The sequence below is a fragment of the Plectrocnemia conspersa genome, unplaced genomic scaffold, assembly GCF_051122295.1.
Source record: "Plectrocnemia conspersa isolate PC_06_02 unplaced genomic scaffold, ASM5112229v1 ptg000008l, whole genome shotgun sequence".
In the NCBI taxonomy this organism is placed as follows: domain Eukaryota; kingdom Metazoa; phylum Arthropoda; class Insecta; order Trichoptera; family Polycentropodidae; genus Plectrocnemia; species Plectrocnemia conspersa.
In genome coordinates this window covers 5325318-5342247 of record NW_028277172.1, presented here as the reverse complement: position 1 = coordinate 5342247, position 16930 = coordinate 5325318, and the positions used below count along the sequence as shown (strand labels likewise).

General features: G+C 28.5%; 1 protein-coding gene across 2 annotated transcripts in view; it reads right to left on the bottom strand.

Moving 5' to 3' along the window:
* LOC148232794 (uncharacterized) overlaps positions 1 to 16930 on the bottom strand; it is a 71708-nt gene that overhangs the window by 13787 nt on the left and 40991 nt on the right. Inside the window, exons 3-4 of one of the 2 annotated variants that reach the window (XM_088189718.1) lie at positions 7574 to 7794; positions 1528 to 1608 (exon numbers count right to left, since the gene is read on the bottom strand). In XM_088189718.1, coding sequence (XP_088045844.1) covers positions 1528 to 1608; positions 7574 to 7794 — 302 coding nt within the window. The remainder of the gene's footprint in view (positions 1 to 1527; positions 1609 to 7573; positions 7795 to 16930) is intronic. The other variant, XM_088189719.1, reaches the window with a different exon arrangement.

Below are 16930 nucleotides of genomic sequence, written 5' to 3'. Positions count from 1 at the left end.
AGCATTTAAACAATTTTAAACTACTTAATTTTCTAGCTGTCGTATTTATAATAAATTACCTTTAGCGTCGTGTCTCAGATGGACATATGTATGTTATGTAACAGTGGGGGGAGTACGGATGCTCCGTGAATAATATGACTGTATGATCCTGTAGTTCTAGTGACTGATTGATTTATAATTAATGCATTACGCGTGTATATAATGCTAATTTGATTAATGTGTTACACATTTATGGTGACAACATCTAAAGTCTGACACAATATTAAGATTACTCTATAATAATTTTTGTGTCAATTTTACATATTACATTTAATCAGTTTGGTCGATGAACCCGAGATACGTAAAGAGCATAAGAAATACTTTTTGACAATCATAGGTTACAAACTGCCTATGATAGCTCAGATAACTCTAGAATAACCGAGTTAAATCATCCAAGCAACCGAGGTCCGACAATTTTTTTAATTATAACCCACGACAAACCTTGTCGAAGACAAGAGATTTTGTCACCATTTTGGTGGAATATATAAGATTAGTAGTAGTGGAACGGGCGAGAAACCCAGACTGCTAGTACATCTAAATTTACCGAAAAAGATCGTATCTATGGATAATTATTTTAAACAATTTAGCAGGAGCTGACAACACGGTGATTGGTTCATAGTTCTTTATGCATATTTTGTCATTCTTTTTATGCAGTGACGTAGCTTTTGGTGTGGCGGAGGGAGCGGGCCGCCCCGGGCGGCACTTGCTTGAGGGCGGCATATTCGCGATGGAATCGCCTAGTGTGGTTTTTAACCCTGAATAAACTCAAATTTATGTAAATCTACGAATAGCAAGAGCTTAACAATAATCAATTTATTATTTTAAGAAATGCTGATTTTATGATCCTGCAAAAAAATGATGGTCAGTACTCAGTACAAAAAAGGAGTCTTAGCGGAAGGCAAATATATATTATACATTTCTACAATAATTTTAAAAAACTTCATAGTAATTTTTTAATACCATTAATTAAAAAATACTGGCATAATTTAATTGAAAAATATTACGCAAGAATATATAAAAACATAATTTTTAGAATCAGTGACTATGATAGGATTTTACCTAAATTTAAGTATATACATGAAATGCCTTAATAATTTTTAAGTATCATAGAGTTTCTTCTAGATTTTTTTTAACCATATTATATTTTAACATAAGTGATATATCATATAAACATTTTTTATCTTTGGAGCAAATAAATGACTCCATGAATTTCTTAATTATATAATTAACTTATTAATTATTAATAATATATAATTCTTAATTATAAAACTGTATATATTATTACATATCCTTAAGTACAAGAAGCAGGATATTTAATATATATTAAGCATACTCATAATTTTCACATATTAAAATCATAGTTTTATATGTTAAAGTTAATAGCCAGTTAAAAAGCTATATAATATTCGCATACGTCATTAAAATTCCCAGAACTTTATGGTCGCGCGTTTTTAATGAGCTGTTTTTAATTAATCAACTTAAACTAACCTGAATCGGATGCAATTTTGACGACAAAGTTCCGGGAAGTCTTCTAACTGATCTTAAAAGGCTGTGGTCCATCAGCTGGCCCTGTATTAGGGCAAGAAAAATATTTATTAAAGTTATATGTATGTATGCATGATTATATAATATAATATGGTTGTATTGATGATCAAAAAGTAACTTAATTTATGTCTTGTACCATTAAGATGCAGTTAGGACACTGCTGGTACATGTGTGCTTTTTTGTTAATAAATTAGTATAATAATCAATAATGATGATCTAAAGTATAAAAATAAAATACATATGCTACTAACAGTAAATATTCCGCTGTTAAAAAATGTTTTAAAACCATTTTTTAGGATTACAGCGCAATTGAACATTCAATAGCTTATTAAAAAATTTTAGCAACAAAAACACCATAATCATTTAGTATTTTTTCAACATATACAAAGTATTGAGTTAATTTGTGACCACTTCTAATATAAATATCGTGCGCATGTGACCTCAAAATTACTATCATCACGTATGTACATATATATGTACGTCTCGGGCAAACACGGCTACCGATGAAGAGTTTAGAATTTATGGTGTAATTAATTTTTACTCCCCCATCGATATTGTTTTATTGTACCGTAATTTTCATAAAATGTACCGCTCATTGACGTGCACGCATGTCAATGAAAGTATAGAAAAACATTTAAATTATATGCTAAAAGGGTTAATTAGTTGTAGGTTTTTGATGTCGGAATTTTAGGTGTTAAAAATATATATCGGCACAAATCTATGCCTTGTAATAATGTTGTTAGTATTGTTTGATTAGACCCTAGAGTCTAGACTATTATTATAATAAAATGATGAGGATAGTCTAGGGTCAATATAGCTATTATTTATTTCTAAATTTTATTTTGCAGTATTCATAAATAATTGCACTCTCAAAAAAATATATACTTTCTTATGAATATCTGGAGATTGATTTAATATTTATTACTGAAAATAAAATTTTATTTAATATTTGATATATATTTTTTGCTTTAATTCATAAATTAACATATTTATTGCTAATGCATATCATTTTTTAGATAGAAAATTTTCTGTCACAAAGAATATAATTTATAGAAACTTTTTTTAGATATACATACATCTGCATTTTTTTAAAACAAATTCCAGCAAAAGTAATTGAGTTTCAGAGCTTTTAATATAAAATTACATTTTTATAGATTAATATAAAACTATTTTAAAATTGAATGCAACAAATAAAATGGTCAGTTATTTTGGAAATTAAATGCATTATTATTACATAGTCAGTAAGTTTGCTATAAACAATTAATTATTTCTATGATAAAATATCAACATTCACTCAAAATAAACTAGCATTTAATTTCATTAATGAATGTTTAACTAAAAAAACCTTAACTGATCGTATAATAACTGAGAATTTAATTAAACTAATGACCATCTTATTAAATCTAATATAAAATATTTAGTGATGCCGGTAAATGATTCTCAATGGTGAAGGTGGCGCAGGTGGTGATGCCGGTAGATGATTCTCAGGGTTCTTGTGGCTGCGTGCGGCGAATGTCAGGTGTGATATTAAAATTTGTCAGTGAGGGCGCGTAGCTGGTTCCTCCGGATGGCTGCTGGTAGATCTTGGCTTTCTGGTCGTCTGCGTCGTCTCGTATGGTGCTTCCGATCGTCTGCCTCAAGTGCCGTGGACCGTCTGCCCTCTCCTCGTTGGAGTCTGGGCTTATATTCTTTAGGGGGGTGTATGCTAGCTGGACAATTGCGATTGTGCATCGATCTCCTAGCCAATCGCTGCAGTGGCTTCTTAGAATTTGAGAAATCGGATGTGTATTTTCGAAAGCGAGTTTTTTGCTTGGCTCCAGATTTTTGAATTCTTCGGAAAGGGTTTGCATTGTGGTGATGGATTGCGTCCGTACCGTTTTGTGTGTGGTCAAAAGAAATTCCTCTTGTGCCATGATGTTTGTCTCATTGTTAATGAATGAACGTTTTTGGTCACGGTCTTTTAAATGTGCCTATATGTGTGGTCGCCGCAGTACCTTGTTGTAACTATCTAAAGTATTTTTTTTAATCGGTACATGTATGATCACATATGTTTAAATAAAATATGATAAAAATTATTTTTGCAAAAAAAAAATTAAAAACGCATATGTGAATTATAGATTTACATACATGTATAAAAAATGTTACGATAAAAAGTGCACAGATCCGTTTGTAGATAAGGGGTCGCATCGGAAATTGTCCATTCAGTCATTAGGGTAAACATTGTTTACCGTGTTTTTATCGGGTCAAAGATCGCACGCTGTTCTGCACGGGGCTCTTCATTAATTATGGACACCCTCGCCATATTCCATAAAAATATTACTATGCCATCATTATTTTGTTGAAAAAAAATATAACATTAATAATTTATATTTATCAACTCTATATAAAATATAAGTCTCGCATAAAGTATTTTTTTTTTTGTTATACTTTGAATCTTTCCTCGCGGGTTACACTCATGACTAATACATTTTATCGCAAGTTATCCAGCGTGTCATAATAATATATTGTGTTTATTACACAATTTTTCCATATATCGAACGTGCATTTCACGACGCATTATAATTTACAACAGTGTTGAACTCATGTTATAATAATAAACATTGTTTTATACGTTTATTCGGTTTGCTTTTGATGAGGGGTTACAGAGGCTCTAGTCATCGTTTCGATCAAACGATGGGTATAAATAATGATAAATAGATGACGAATTTTGATAGCAAAATACTCCAAAAATACATTGGTAATCAATGTTGATTTAGTAATATCAAAAGTGAATCATTTTAGGTATATTTTTGTTAAAGCTCTTCATAAGGAAGTATTTATTGGAATAAGTGTATTTATAATATGAAATTATTCACCATGTATTTCTGATATGTTCGGACAAGTGTGATTTTATACATATTTTAACAGTTGTATCATAAAGCTTTCCCCTATTGAGCGCATTTAGAGATTTATTATGGTGGTCATTATTGGTGAAAAGCGGTCATAAACCTCCAGCCGTATTGATATGTCTATATAAAGTTAGCTAGCAGACATATTACCGTGTCCAAAGCTTGAGATTATTTCCAATTAAAAACCTTACAACCAGGTGCTATTTTGAATATAAGACAGGGTTATCAAACTTATTATAAACCTAAGCAATAAATATTATAGATATATATATATAAACAATAATAAAAGCAGTGACACAAATAAGCTTTATTCCATGGCAAATAGCGAAACCATGAATTTAAAATAAAATTAATAGTATAGTCATTACAAGAACCATTTATTCCAATTCTAAAATTTCGATAATTTTAATTCAATTAAACATTAATACTTAACTTAGCTTATCGGTTGGTAATACGAGAAACTAGCTATAGCAATGAATATTGCTTATTTCACCATGAAATCTTCGCACCCATGTGTGAAATTTCAAACTGACGCTTTTCAACTCTTTATTACGAGTTCCTCCTCTTCTTTTTCTTCACCATATTCTTGTTCGGTGATTTCGTAAAAGGCTACATGCTTAACGTATCTCATTATGAAACATGCTATATTATAACCATATATTTATGCGTAATATTCTTCACTACGGAGTGTCTCATAAATGTGTGAGCACTCATTCGAAATTATGGCCGTTAAGTAGTTCGAGCTCGATGTGATAATTTGCGCCGGTGATGCTTGACCGTTATAAAAGTTCGCTAAAATCTAATTATTTTAAAGAGCAGTAGAACTGAAAGATCAGTATGTTTTAAGAAACTTATGCTTAAAAAATACATTTAAATTTTGAGTACTAAAACCATTGAAACTACTTATAAAAAACATCATAACGCTACTAAAAGTATAAATATTTGAAAAAATATTTTTAAGCTTTACTACAATGAGCGTCACACCTTCCGCTTTTAATTCAAAACTCACGGACTCTAGAACTAACACAACTATATGGTTGGACTTAACAACCAGTTACTGTGATATTATATATATATTATTTTTTTATTTAATTTGTACGAAATAGGCCGAAATATTTATTTTATAGCCGGATGTGACACAGACGAAAAACATTGAAATGAGCATTGCCGCTTTAACAAAAAAAGGTAAAATAAAATAAAAATCATTGAACAAAAAAAATATATAATTAAAATATAAAAAAAAAAACATTTACTGAAATTTGTCAGTTGGATTACAAATTATTAAACAATAAAATAACTTTGTAGAGAAAAATAATACAATATAGTTATGAGTGATATAAGTATATTACTACTTTAATTTGGCAATCAAATTACATAACAAAAAAAAACAAAGAAGAAATAGCAATCAGCATATTCATATAAATAATTTTAAATTCGCCTTTGAATCGACTTTCCAGGAATTTTCCTCCTATATGATTTATTACATCATATGGTAAAAATGGTTCACATTGTCACTGTATATTTTTTTTGAGATGAATAAAATTTATTACGACAACAGTAGTAGCATACTGCCAGCTTAGTTATGGCGGAATAGTCACGATGTAAAATTTTGTCGCAGAAAAATACCTTACATGATAAATGTATTCGCAAAAAATAAATCCGATATACATAGCTATGTTAGTACGCTCGGGATAAGGATGCCGGTTTGTTATTGTGTGCGTGTACATGTATATGAGAGGGAGAAGCGATGTAGCGTGTACTTCGTTGTCTCGCTTTCTCTTTTAAGGACAGTCGCTGATTCGTCAACGCTGGTATTCGTCATTAAAGTGCAGTGTGGCACAGAAGTTCGTTCTTCTGTAGTGATTTATTTTAAATAATTTTGTGTTGATATTGGTTTAACCCAGATATGCCCACTATCCCATGGGTAGGTCACTAAACTCGTGCCACTGTTTTTTATTTATAAATGAAATTTTAAGAGAACAAAATTTCTTGGGCATATCTGGGTTAATTGATATCAAGGCTGTAAGTTATTTGTTCTCTTACCCGTGGATTAAAATATTTTAATTATTTTTCCATTAATCAGTTCGTTGTTGTTTTTTTTACACTATTCTCTGTAAGGCTTAAAAAAGTTATTATTCTTATCGTTGCGCCAATGATAATTTTATAATTTATTCAATGGATTTTAATGATTTAATAGAGTCGTCGAGCCATTAAACAATCTGCGAATAATTTCTTTCCCCGTTTTATATCTTTTTGCTTTTGAAGAATAGCTAAAGACTTCATTATTTTTTTTACTAGTGAAAGATTTTGAATTTTGCAAATATTTAATTAATGGCATCAATGTCTGGTTTCTTCGATTATATAATATATTTTTAATTGTCCGTTGAAATTTCCAACTTAGCTCAAATGTATGTATGTTAAATAAACATATATTTTCTTTTAAAATAAAAAAAATAAATATTCTGAGCGAAATTGTTTTGAGCCACACAGTTCACGCACACAATAACAAACCGGAATCCTTATCCCGAGCGTACTCTATTTATTTTAAAAATAGTGCCAGATCCTTATCTTCTTTCATCATTGGCATGGCATTATTCAAGAAACTTAAGTCAACATTTTACAATCGGTCGTTAAAACAACTACAAAATAATTATTATGACCAGAACAATATAAAAAATCTGTTGAAATTTTGGAACATATCGTTAAAACAGTACAATCCCGTTTAACTCGGGACAGTCCCAAGTTAACCGGGATTATCCCAAACTACGTAAATGGTAACAATGAATCGATCAAAAATGCCTAAGAGTCGTTTGTTCACATTTTTCCTTTACAGAAAATCTATATAAATTTTCTTTTGTAACAATATTTTTCTAGAATGACTATATGTATTCTATGTATCGTTTTGTGTATATTTAATTTCGAAAAACATGAGCGACAACATCATGTAATTCTGATATTAATCGCATTTTTCGTTCGCGGCCCATAATTAACGGTGACGTGACCAATTATAAACGTGTCGTCACGTCACGTCAACAATGTTTGGAATATCATCATCGTGCGGTGGATAGGGACAGTGGGTGGTTTGGGGGTGGTCTTCTCACCTTCGTTTTGCTGCCGCCTATCGATCCCGGTCTAATGGAGCCGGTTTCATAGTAGCGTGTGAGGATCTTGGAAACACATCCGTGGGAGACGAGCAGCTGTCTGGATATGTCGCAGGGTCTGACTCCCATGCACGCTAGTTCTACAATTCTTCTGCGGACGCAGTCCGGTAGGGGTCTCCCGTTGACAAAGACACCGCCTAGTTGGTTGACCCCTGCTTGACCTGAAATTCCAATAATATATTTATTTAATATTATCGTCTAGTGCGGTCACTAAAATAAATATATCTACGAATAACAAGAGCTTAACAATAACCAATTAATTATTGTAAGAAACGCTGATTTTATGACCCTACAAAAAAATAGAGGGGGGGGGGCAATTTTAAGGATCGCCCTGGGCAGCTCAAATAAAAAAATATTATTTAATTATAATGTTTTTTATTTATTATTTTTCTAATATTTTAATATATAACTATCTGAGGTCACCAAATACAGTGAAAGATCAAGCACCGTACATGTACGGCGATACTCTTCAAATGGTTAAAAACCGATCCCAGCTGCACTGACATATTTTGCTTATAAAGTATTACATATAATAACTTAAAGTTATTATTATAAATGTCACCGTGGTTACTACTAAGTTGTAGGTATTCATATTGTCTGATTGCCTTGCTCATTTGATACAAATTTACCTAGTTGAAACGCCTTTCAGGTAAACACGTAATATTAAAAAAATAGCAGTTAAAAAAATTATAGTGTTTTACTACCTTTTTAACTTTAATTTATATGTTATGTATTATATTTAATTGTATTACCGTTAAAATACTAAAACCACTGTTTCATAGAGTTATAATTAGAATGCCCTTAAAAGACATAATATTTTACAACATCGATTTCCTAAGCGATACACGATTAAGTGCTATAATTATAATTGGTCTTTTGAATTAAAGTTAATAACTCTAAAAATACACAGTAAAGATTAGAACGAGATAAACCCGCAAATGACATACATAATTAATCAATTCCTTGTCTCCTTTTAATAAAATAAAAAATATTTCTGCTTAAAAACAATCTATAAAAATTATATTTTATACTTAACTTTAAGTTTAGTTTTGTCTTTGGTCATGTAACAACCCTTAATTAAACATAATATGTATTGAATTGCATGGTATATGAATTAAAAAAAGGAAGTAGTGTGACTACAGGGACTAAGAAGGTACGAAAAAATCGAACGTGTCTTTTTTGGTTTAACAAGTTTCATTCCGGTGATTTATTATTAATACATGAAGTTGATGACATACAATTGGAGGCTGGTATCAAGAAAATTTGACGTCCTACTTAATAATGTATTATTATTTGATCATAAGTAAAAAATAAGAAATAAAATTTTATTCACTTGGATTTGACAGATGTCACACCTGTCAATTTCCGATCATCTGATGTGAGGTATTGTCTTATAAAGAGGTGCTATTGATTTGTCAATGCTGGTTTGAAAAACGCTGACCTTTTCTAAAGAGAGTAATAATCATAAATATATCGAGTGTCGTAAATTGAATTAGATTTCCACACGAAATTTCGTACATTCCGCGCAATTTCGATGCAAATTTTAGGGTAAAGTAGCCCGGGGCGCTTACGTGAACACATCACCGAATCGCAGAGTGAAAATTTTAACGAGCCCCTTTTATCGGTTCAGCGTTGGGGAATGTGTGGTGTTAAATTTTATGGCAAAGAAAATGGGGGAGCTTTTCGATGGTATCGCCATGAAGAAATATGCTGATTTCAATTTTTGGATTTTGATCCCCTTTCGGCTACAAAAAAAATGGTCTGGGATGATGTATGAATGAGGCAAGGTGCGTTTTGTATTTTCGAGTTGTTACAACATTATTGTGTAGTGTGTATACACACGCAAATATCTTGATGGTCAGCCGAGCGAAAATAACATGACTGATTAGCGCCTTTTTGCTCGTTAAAATTAGGTCGGTTGGGTTTTTAAAGTCGAATTGGTTGAGTCTGCTAATTTTTGAAATGCGGATAAGAATGTTGTATGTTTTATATTTATTTTAAAATATATTTAAAGGGAAATGGTAATTAACAATGTTTAAAAATATATATGAAGAAAGCATATCACAAGTTGTAGTATTTTTTTCATTATTTTTTGGGCTACTATGTACAACAAAAATTGTATGGGTTAAAACGTCACGAGAAATATCGATTCGTGCATTTTTAACAACCAATATGACTTTATAAGTATAAATAATATATTGTATTACTACTTAAGCAAAATAAGAATTGCTCTACAATATAATAACAAACTTTTTTAATTAAAAGTCTCCTCATATTTTTAACAACAATAAATAAATATTGGTTCAGGTGTAAGTTTTTTATGAATAATAATTAGTTTTGCTTATTAAATTTGCATTTAAGTACTGTTTAAAATATATTTTGAGCAATAACATGTAGTTTATATTAAAAATAGAAACATTATACATGTTTAATGTTTTTTTGCTTAAAATAAATTAATTAAATATTTCATTAATTGTATAAATATTACATGTGACATTAATTAAAAATGGACTTTTTACTGTTTATGTAGAAATGTAGTAAAATTGTTTTAAACTTAGTTGCATAATATAAACTTTAGATTGAATAGAAAAATAAATTTTCATATTATTTTTTTTACTATATATTTTATAGATTGCTTTAATATTTAATTTTATATTCAAGTATAGCAAATACTATACTTATAGCTTGAATATATTTATTCATTTAGTAGATTAAAAGCTACTAAATAAAATATTATTAGCAAAAAAATAATAGATACATATACATACGAATTTACAAGACTACATATGTATGTAAATAATAACACTAAATATGTTTGTTCTATTAAATTTAAAAATTAAATTATATTATATTATTTATCTCTACATATATTCTCTTTTTTGTAAGTAGCTTATTATTAAGGCTAGTGAATTTAGTAATTAATACTTTATATAATTAAAACATTTATATTAACAAATATAACTTGCTTAAAGTACATATTTTATTTATCTGTATATATTTGTAAAGAAGTTTTATACAAATTTTAAAATTTGATGAGTATTTTAATTTTATTTACCTAAAATTTAGATTCACAGTTTAATGTAATACAAATATTAACTACCAAGTACTTATCGATAAATAATCTTATATGATTTATTTACTCTCAAGCTATACTTATGTTATTTATATATATTTAAAATACGATAATGTTTTTATTTTTAGAAAACTTGCATAAATTGTTTATTAAAATTAGTAAAAATGTATATTAGTTAATAAATATACATATCACACTTAAGGCTAAATATTAATTTATTTAATTTAATATAAATATTCATATTTTTGAACTAAAATTTTTTACACTAAACATACATATAATATATAACATAAATAGAAAATAAAAAATAAACAATGTAATAAAAATAAAAAATAAATAAATAATATTATTTTTATAATAAACAAATTTTAAATAATATATAACATAAACAGAAAATAAAAAGAATACTGAATATTATAATTTATTTTTTAATGCATGTTTTTTATTCCATTTAGGAAACCCGTTACAGTTTTATTTTTACTGATATTATTATTATACAAATTCACACCTCCATACATGATTCCCCTGGCCGTACTCGTTTTCATATACCGACAGATTCATTTTTAACTAACACACAAATAAGTTTATGTATACAAATAAGTCAGCATGGACTATTAAAATTATATATTGAACACTAAAAATATATATTATATAACCTTGGAACCCAAACCAAATTAAATACATTTTTTTAAGCGTTACTCATCAAGTAGTTCTCAAATTATAAGTCTCGTAAATTTATTTATTATGTTAAAAAACGTTTTCATTTTTATTAGTGTGTTTTTTAAATTTTTTTATGTGTATATGTTGTTGTTTTTAATAATTAAATTTTTACTGATTAATATTTTTCACTAGATTTACCTAAAAAATTAACGTCAATAATTCTCAAACTTTAACTCCGTTATAATTAAATATTATTACAAGATCTTTTATGCGCTTGAACGTCGTAAATCGACGCTTAATTATCGACCGAATTCCTCCAGGCAATAAACGAATACCATCAGCCTCTCGGCTCTCCTCCGAAATTAGTTATCAATTAGCTTCTTGTGTTGGGTGAAAATAAAAAACAACAACATAAAACGAACCGAAGAGTCTATGTAATAATGCATATATCTCTTTTCGTTTTTGAGATAGCAGTTAACATATGGGGGTATTTTTAAATGCACTGATAAATTTCCTCGTCATTGCTTATTAATAAGAGACAAAATACATAAGGTATTATGTCCAAGGACATTCCTTAGACGTCCTGACACAGTGGTCGGATTATTTTTGGGTCAGAACGGCACGCGACAATGTCCGCAATAATAATTATGTCTCGGGTCGTTATATTAATAAAAATTTGGAAGATATGTGAGTAAAAAGTTTGTGAAGAGGACCGCGGAATTCAGGGGGAGCGGATTAATATTTTAAGAGTTGCTAATGATGTTTAAAATCATTTCAGTAATATTTATTTAAGAACTGCAACATCCATTTTATTTATCTCTGGTTTGTCTAGTAATTTTAATACAACGTTAATTTTGTGAATGACGTGCTTTTATATATTCTCTTTTATACAATGAAGTTATAACATACGTATATAATAGGTATTGTTATTGATAAATTATAAACTAATAAACAATGTCAAGAAATGTGTTTCGTTACTTGCAAAATAAATAATACTTTCATTGTACAATTTTTTTATATGACAAGGGAATTTCTTCTCAATTACAATTCCACACAACTCTAATTGAATATCTCACGTACGTATCATTGCCTGGTAACGACATCAATTATTTTTGCAGTAATGAAGTCTTCAGCTTTTGCAATTCGAGCAATTCACAAAGCTTGATTTTAAAGGGATGTAGAGAGTGCAATTTTTATTGCAATCTAATTGAGCAGTCTCGTTAATAATGTGATATCGTTTTTGGGTCCGTCTAACAATGCGAGCCGGCTGCTTTTATAAGGGGATACCTTTTTGCGCAAATGCGCTTTTGAATATAGTAATTTCTGTGATTAGGGGGATGCAATTATTGCGAGGGCCACGAGCCAAGAATTCACGGTACACCTGTGAGCAACCCTTTTTATGGGACATTTTGGATGATATGAAATTAGCAGGATGTATCGAGAGAGATCTGATAAATTTAAATTGAATCAGACGACAAATTTAATCATAAAAAATAAATATGACACATAGCAATAATGTTCTTAAAAAAATATTAGCTTATTCAACGTGACTTTTAAAATATAATTTGTATCAAAACAGTGAAAAAATTCTGAAGTAATCACACTTGGAAAACCAGGAATGCTATTAGATAAATATGCCTGACTCATTCTAATTTTTTTAATATTCAACGACTTTAAAAAAAAGAGCTCTATGTTTGGATAAAATATAGAAACTTATGCCTAAAACAGGAATATATATTTTGGATCTTTTGTGCCGCATCGTCCGACTAAAAATATTAAAAGCCGTATATAGATTTTAATATGTATTTTCAATTACAGTGTAATCCATTTTACCAATCTCTTTTTACACAAAAAACAATAATATATTGTTCTTAATGTAAACACTAAGCCTATTTGTATGTTATTAGTGCATCAAAATCTGCCAAGAGTATTAAAAAATATTTTTATTTAATTCTTATTTAAAAAAAATATATTCATTTTTGTGACAGCAGCAGAAGCAAATATGAGACAGTCTCAATAGCTGCAAGATGGAGTGCCAAGCGACGCGACGCAAATCGCATACTCTCTCAGGCTGCCAGACAATCAACGCGTGATAAGGATGATGATGATTTCCAATACAAATACAGATCCCTATTATAAAGTTTTTATAACAAAAGAATATTTAAGCTGCTGGTAGAAAAATACGCGATATAAAATATTTGTATTGCTACTGAAAATATTTGTTTATGTATTTTGTATAAAACAATTACAATACTATTATTCTACGATATAATTTCTAACGTCAAATATATACATATATAATAATTTATTTTATTTGACTATGATAAACTGATTAAATTGATATGTCATAGTTTTCCATTAATGTACAGGAAGTTATAAATGTACATAATTAATTTAGCTTTGACAAATCCACTTTTTTGCTGCCGAAAAATTTGTCGACGACAGGAAACACAAGGACAAAGTACTCGTTACAATTTAACCGTTCGTTGGTTAGATAGTTATCTAAAGATTAAATCAAAAGGGTTAAATTATATAAACAAACACGCTCGAACACCTTGCGACAAAAAAATTTAATGTGCAATAAATAACATTTTGAACATACGTATATAGAATTTCACAGGTTTGATTGAAATTCGATTTTTTTATATCAGTGTAAGTTATATGGTATCCACTACAAAATACATTAGCTTTTATGGTACTAATTAATTTATATATTGCTCAGGTCAGAGTTTAGTGATCGTGTGCGTCGGACTTGCTATTATATGGTCAATATATTATCAGAAACTATTCTGTATTATAAATTTATTTTTGTATAAAAACAAATATTTATGAGTATTTATTTATATTTTTTTAAATATAAATAATATTATTATAACCTTAGATTGACAATCTCAAATATATAAAACAAAACAAAGATTTAAATCAAACATTGGTATAAGTTGGTGACTAATACATGAAAGACCTGTGTTCATATCTCACATGAACCCAAGTATTTTTCAATTTCGGAATTAGTAATTATTTTATAATTATAACTGCGATCAATCATTACAGATTAGATTGCCCTAAATTTTACAAATGAATACTGTGATGAATAATTAAAATATAATAGAATCTGATGCATAGTGACACATATTGCTTATAAGCTGATGTCTCACTACTTGCTAGTTGTTAATTGTATTTATCTTGTTGTAATTGGGCTGACTTCAACGAAACATTTACAATTTATATGCATTCTAAAAAATTTTAGCTTTAGTATAAAAAAATTTAATTTAATATAGATTAAAAAGTCTAAGAACTGACTTTAAAAATATCATATCCCAAAAATAATTTAATGACATAAACATTTTTTAATCATATAATTGCAAAAAGTCATTATTTTAATTTAATGATTGCTTTATCGTGCAGAAAAAAAAATTTCAATGAAGTAATTAATTTTAGCTTTAGTAACTTTTTACTCACATTTTCTCCTCTTGCACAACTTATCCGAAAAAAAAGTTTTTATTTAATCGACCGTCGCTAATTATGCCGATAATTTGGGATGAAAAATTACCGCAAACGATCTAAGCATTAGCGTCGGACCGTTATAAAGAAATTTTACAGGAAAAAGTCATTAAGGTCCGACAGTGCCTTCTGTAGGATAAAAAAATACGAGCGCACACTTTTCAAATTTTTTTCGCGAATAATTCATCATCCAGGCTCACGTGGCACCTGTCTTCATAATTAATTATTTTGAAGGAATAAGGTGACATATCAGATTTAAATTGATTTAAAATATATTAATTAAAACACCTACTATTTAAAAACATTTAATGAAATTTTAAAATCATAGAATCAATACTATATTCTTAAAATACATTTAATGATTTAATGTTATCAATTCAATATAATTACTATATAATATATTTTGCAAATAGCTGATCATCTTCGCTCACGTGGCACCTGTCCCAATAATTCATTATCTCAAAGGTAGGAGGTGACCTCATCAGTGACCACTGTCACCTGCGGACAATTTTGATTTACGGTCCCCCTCGCTTTACGTGTAAATAATACGCACTTCTGGCCGAACCGTATATCATTCCTAGGCTTTATGTTAATGCGTTTAATTTACTTTAAGTTGTATATGTATATATAATATATAAAATAAAATAGTAAATAATGGCGATAGAAATAGTCAGGTTTGCGTCTACCCTGCGCGTTTATATCTCCGCGAGAATATTTCGTTTCTTCGCAGTTTTATGGGTACTGAATTTAATTTGCGATATGAAATTGGGATAAACTTCAGAAAAAGCAGTGTTTTGGTAAAAAAATATAAATACTATTTTGTATATTCATTTTAAAAATATTATTGTGAGATTACCAAAATTAAACGTTGATTACAGATTTTATTTATAGATAAAGGCGATTTTATCAATTATTTTAATCGTATTTTTACTGTGAATTTTGCTAATATATATTAATAATTTATCAATGCATTTAGAGCTTGAATTATAAAAAATATCAAATTAAATATAAAACGGCTAAAATTTTTCTTAAAGCATTAATATATATAAATTATTTATTTTTAAAGAGAAAAAAATATTAAATGGTTTATTATAGAGGTCCAAACTAAGATCATTATTGAGCATAATATATAATATATTATAATAATATAATAAGTAATATATAAAAAATATATACAATGCATATAAAAAATAATTACGTAAAGAGATATGAGTTTATATAAAATCATATTACAGTGAATCGGCAATTTTATTTTTTGCTTTTTTTTCCACAATTTTTGCATGCGAAAGTGAGCTTTAAAAGATGTTTTGAAAACAGTTTAGACATTTTTAATAAGCCGAATTATAAAAAACGTTATTTCAATTAAAATTTTTTATACTCTTAAAAAAATTATCAAAGAGAAACATGTCTAAAAAATTCTCTAAAATTCACAATTTTTTATCCATTTACATATTTTACGATTTTAGCATCTATATTGAATTGTATATATATATAAAATTACTTAAATTACGTGTCTCTAATTTTCATAAGTAAAAAGAACACAAGCAATGATATATAATTAAATCAAGTTATGTTATTTTTATGGCAAAATTATCAGTTATGATTTATATTTTAATCTTTCCACATTAAAGTTATGCATGTATATATTTATTCAAGAATTTTGTCATGTCTTGTCTATACAGCGTTTATGATTCGAGATAATAATGATTAAAATTAATACACTACGCCATTAAGTTGTCGATTTGCACCAGACACTGGTGTAGAAATCGTTTTGCAGTAACCAAGTTTATTGCCACTTCACTCATCTCATTTCGGAGCCAATAGAGAATTTAAATTTAACCACACAAACTTAAGAATTTACTCTCAAACTGGACAGCTCAACCTAAATTAGCAGATTAAACTTCATTAAAAACATAACTTAAATAATGTATAATATATCCAATTAAAGTAAATATTTATTAATTGATATGATGGTATCATTTATAAAAAAATCATTGAGTGACACGATTTGAGATTGGTATAATATATTAGAAATTTATGTATTATATTTTGCGACTTGTGAA